Source organism: Nanorana parkeri, unplaced genomic scaffold (genome assembly GCF_000935625.1).
Source record: "Nanorana parkeri isolate BGI_ZX_2015 unplaced genomic scaffold, ASM93562v1 scaffold81, whole genome shotgun sequence".
NCBI lineage: Eukaryota > Metazoa > Chordata > Amphibia > Anura > Dicroglossidae > Nanorana > Nanorana parkeri.
In genome coordinates, this window is record NW_017306349.1 from 617,182 (window position 1) to 620,016 (window position 2,835).

The window sequence follows — 2,835 nt, forward strand, 5'->3', positions numbered from 1 at the left end:
ATACTTACTGGTAGCTCCCAAACGACGAGTGTCCCGTGCTATGTAGTTTGCAAAGATGATGGATCTCATGCTGGTCTTCCCCGACCCACTCTTCCCCATCAAGAGCACCTGTAAGGAGAAAGGTTGTCTGCATAAGTCTGGCCTCCGTCCTCCCCTTCAGTCTTCTATCTCTGACCTCCGTCCTGTCCTTCCAGTCAGTCTTCTTTCTGACCTCGGTCCTTCCCTTCAGTCTTCTATCTGACCTCCGTCCTTCCCTTCAGTCTCCTATCTGACCTCCGTCCTCCCCTTCAGTCTTCTATATCTGACCTCCGTCCTCCCCTTCAGTCTTCTATTTGCCGTCACCATTTCCTCCCTGCCCCCCACTGACATGCTAATGAGAATTTATGAATAAAACTTGTTTTCATTGGATAATTGATTTTAGTCCCTGGCCCCGCCCCTTTTATTCATTAGATTTCAGCTCTATCAATCACGGAGGCTCAGCATCACATGTGGGCGTTACCTATGCAAATACAACCTGCCTGGGAACACCCACTCCTCCAGAGCGACACCGACCCATCAAGGCATTATAATATTTGCATAACTCCTCCCACGATCCTGCCTACTGCCTGCCTCAGGACTCTCGAGACTAGTACTGAGGCAGGGGGCTGTGATGTTTTCAAGGGGCAGGCACCCTGCCTGCCCCTCCCCCCCCAGCCATGATCTGCTTGCATTGCATGGAGAAGCACATGTGATGATATCACTGGATCCGGGTGGGATGTGGTGACAGCGTTAATAAACGTTACCTTTTTCTTCATGGCGGAGCTGGGCATCACACAGAGGAGGAATTCTGTATACAGAGAGAACACAAAGTCAGGCCACAGTATACTGTCATCATCCCCAACATCCCCCCCCCCATAATGAAGGACAGAGGGGTCTGGTTCCTATAGATGGACAGCCCCCCCATAATGAAGGACAGAGGGGTCTGGTTCCTATAGATGGACAGCCCCCCCATAATGAAGGACAGAGGGGTCTGGTTCCTATAGATGGACAGCCCCCCCATAATGAAGGACAGAGGGGTCTGGTTCCTATAGATGGACAGCCCCCCCATAATGAAGGACAGAGGGGTCTGGTTCCTATAGATGGACAGCCCCCCCATAATGAAGGACAGAGGGGTCTGGTTCCTATAGATGGACAGCCCCCCCATAATGAAGGACAGAGGGGTCTGGTTCCTATAGATGGACAGCCCCCCCATAATGAAGGACAGAGGGGTCTGGTTCCTATAGATGGACAGCCCCCCCATAATGAAGGACAGAGGGGTCTGGTTCCTATAGATGGACAGCCCCCCCATAATGAAGGACAGAGGGGTCTGGTTCCTATAGATGGACAGCCCCCCCATAATGAAGGACAGAGGGGTCTGGTTCCTATAGATGGACAGCCCCCCCATAATGAAGGACAGAGGGGTCTGGTTCCTATAGATGGACAGCCCCCCCATAATGAAGGACAGAGGGGTCTGGTTCCTATAGATGGACAGCCCCCCCATAATGAAGGACAGAGGGGTCTGGTTCCTATAGATGGACAGCCCCCCCATAATGAAGGACAGAGGGGTCTGGTTCCTATAGATGGACAGCCCCCCCATAATGAAGGACAGAGGGGTCTGGTTCCTATAGATGGACAGCCCCCCCATAATGAAGGACAGAGGGGTCTGGTTCCTATAGATGGACAGCCCCCCCATAATGAAGGACAGAGGGGTCTGGTTCCTATAGATGGACAGCCCCCCCATAATGAAGGACAGAGGGGTCTGGTTCCTATAGATGGACAGCCCCCCCATAATGAAGGACAGAGGGGTCTGGTTCCTATAGATGGACAGCCCCCCCATAATGAAGGACAGAGGGGTCTGGTTCCTATAGATGGACAGCCCCCCCATAATGAAGGACAGAGGGGTCTGGTTCCTATAGATGGACAGCCCCCCCATAATGAAGGACAGAGGGGTCTGGTTCCTATAGATGGACAGCCCCCCCATAATGAAGGACAGAGGGGTCTGGTTCCTATAGATGGACAGCCCCCCCATAATGAAGGACAGAGGGGTCTGGTTCCTATAGATGGACAGCCCCCCCATAATGAAGGACAGAGGGGTCTGGTTCCTATAGATGGACAGCCCCCCCATAATGAAGGACAGAGGGGTCTGGTTCCTATAGATGGACAGCCCCCCCATAATGAAGGACAGAGGGGTCTGGTTCCTATAGATGGACAGCCCCCCCATAATGAAGGACAGAGGGGTCTGGTTCCTATAGATGGACAGCCCCCCCATAATGAAGGACAGAGGGGTCTGGTTCCTATAGATGGACAGCCCCCCCATAATGAAGGACAGAGGGGTCTGGTTCCTATAGATGGACAGCCCCCCCATAATGAAGGACAGAGGGGTCTGGTTCCTATAGATGGACAGCCCCCCCATAATGAAGGACAGAGGGGTCTGGTTCCTATAGATGGACAGCCCCCCCATAATGAAGGACAGAGGGGTCTGGTTCCTATAGATGGACAGCCCCCCCATAATGAAGGACAGAGGGGTCTGGTTCCTATAGATGGACAGCCCCCCCATAATGAAGGACAGAGGGGTCTGGTTCCTATAGAAAGGGAGGGAGGAGGGGGCGGTCTTGGGTTCTCGCTGTGAGCAGCTGGTGGGGGCGGAGCTGTTTTGACTGTAGGGGCGGTGCTATGCTGTGCATTGCTGTGTGTAGGTGATAGAGGACTCCATACATTCATTGTGTGCGCAGCTTCTTTGCAGGTTTATAGGGGAGAGTTGACAAAAAATATATAACAGTTGCAATAATATTGTTTGCAGGCTTTATTTTAATAAAG

At 52.5% G+C, this 2,835-nt stretch overlaps 1 protein-coding gene across 1 annotated transcript in view; it reads right to left on the bottom strand.

Annotated features, from left to right (window-relative positions):
• The window catches only part of LOC108805007 (ras-related GTP-binding protein A), an 8,336-nt gene extending 7,471 nt beyond the window's left edge, over nt 1-865 (bottom strand). The window contains exons 1-2 of the mRNA XM_018576960.1: nt 783-865; nt 9-108 (exon numbers count right to left, since the gene is read on the bottom strand). Of these exons, the coding sequence (XP_018432462.1) occupies nt 9-108; nt 783-809 (127 nt within the window). The 5' untranslated portion in view covers nt 810-865. The remainder of the gene's footprint in view (nt 1-8; nt 109-782) is intronic.
• Between the last annotated feature and the right edge of the window lie 1,970 nt (nt 866-2,835).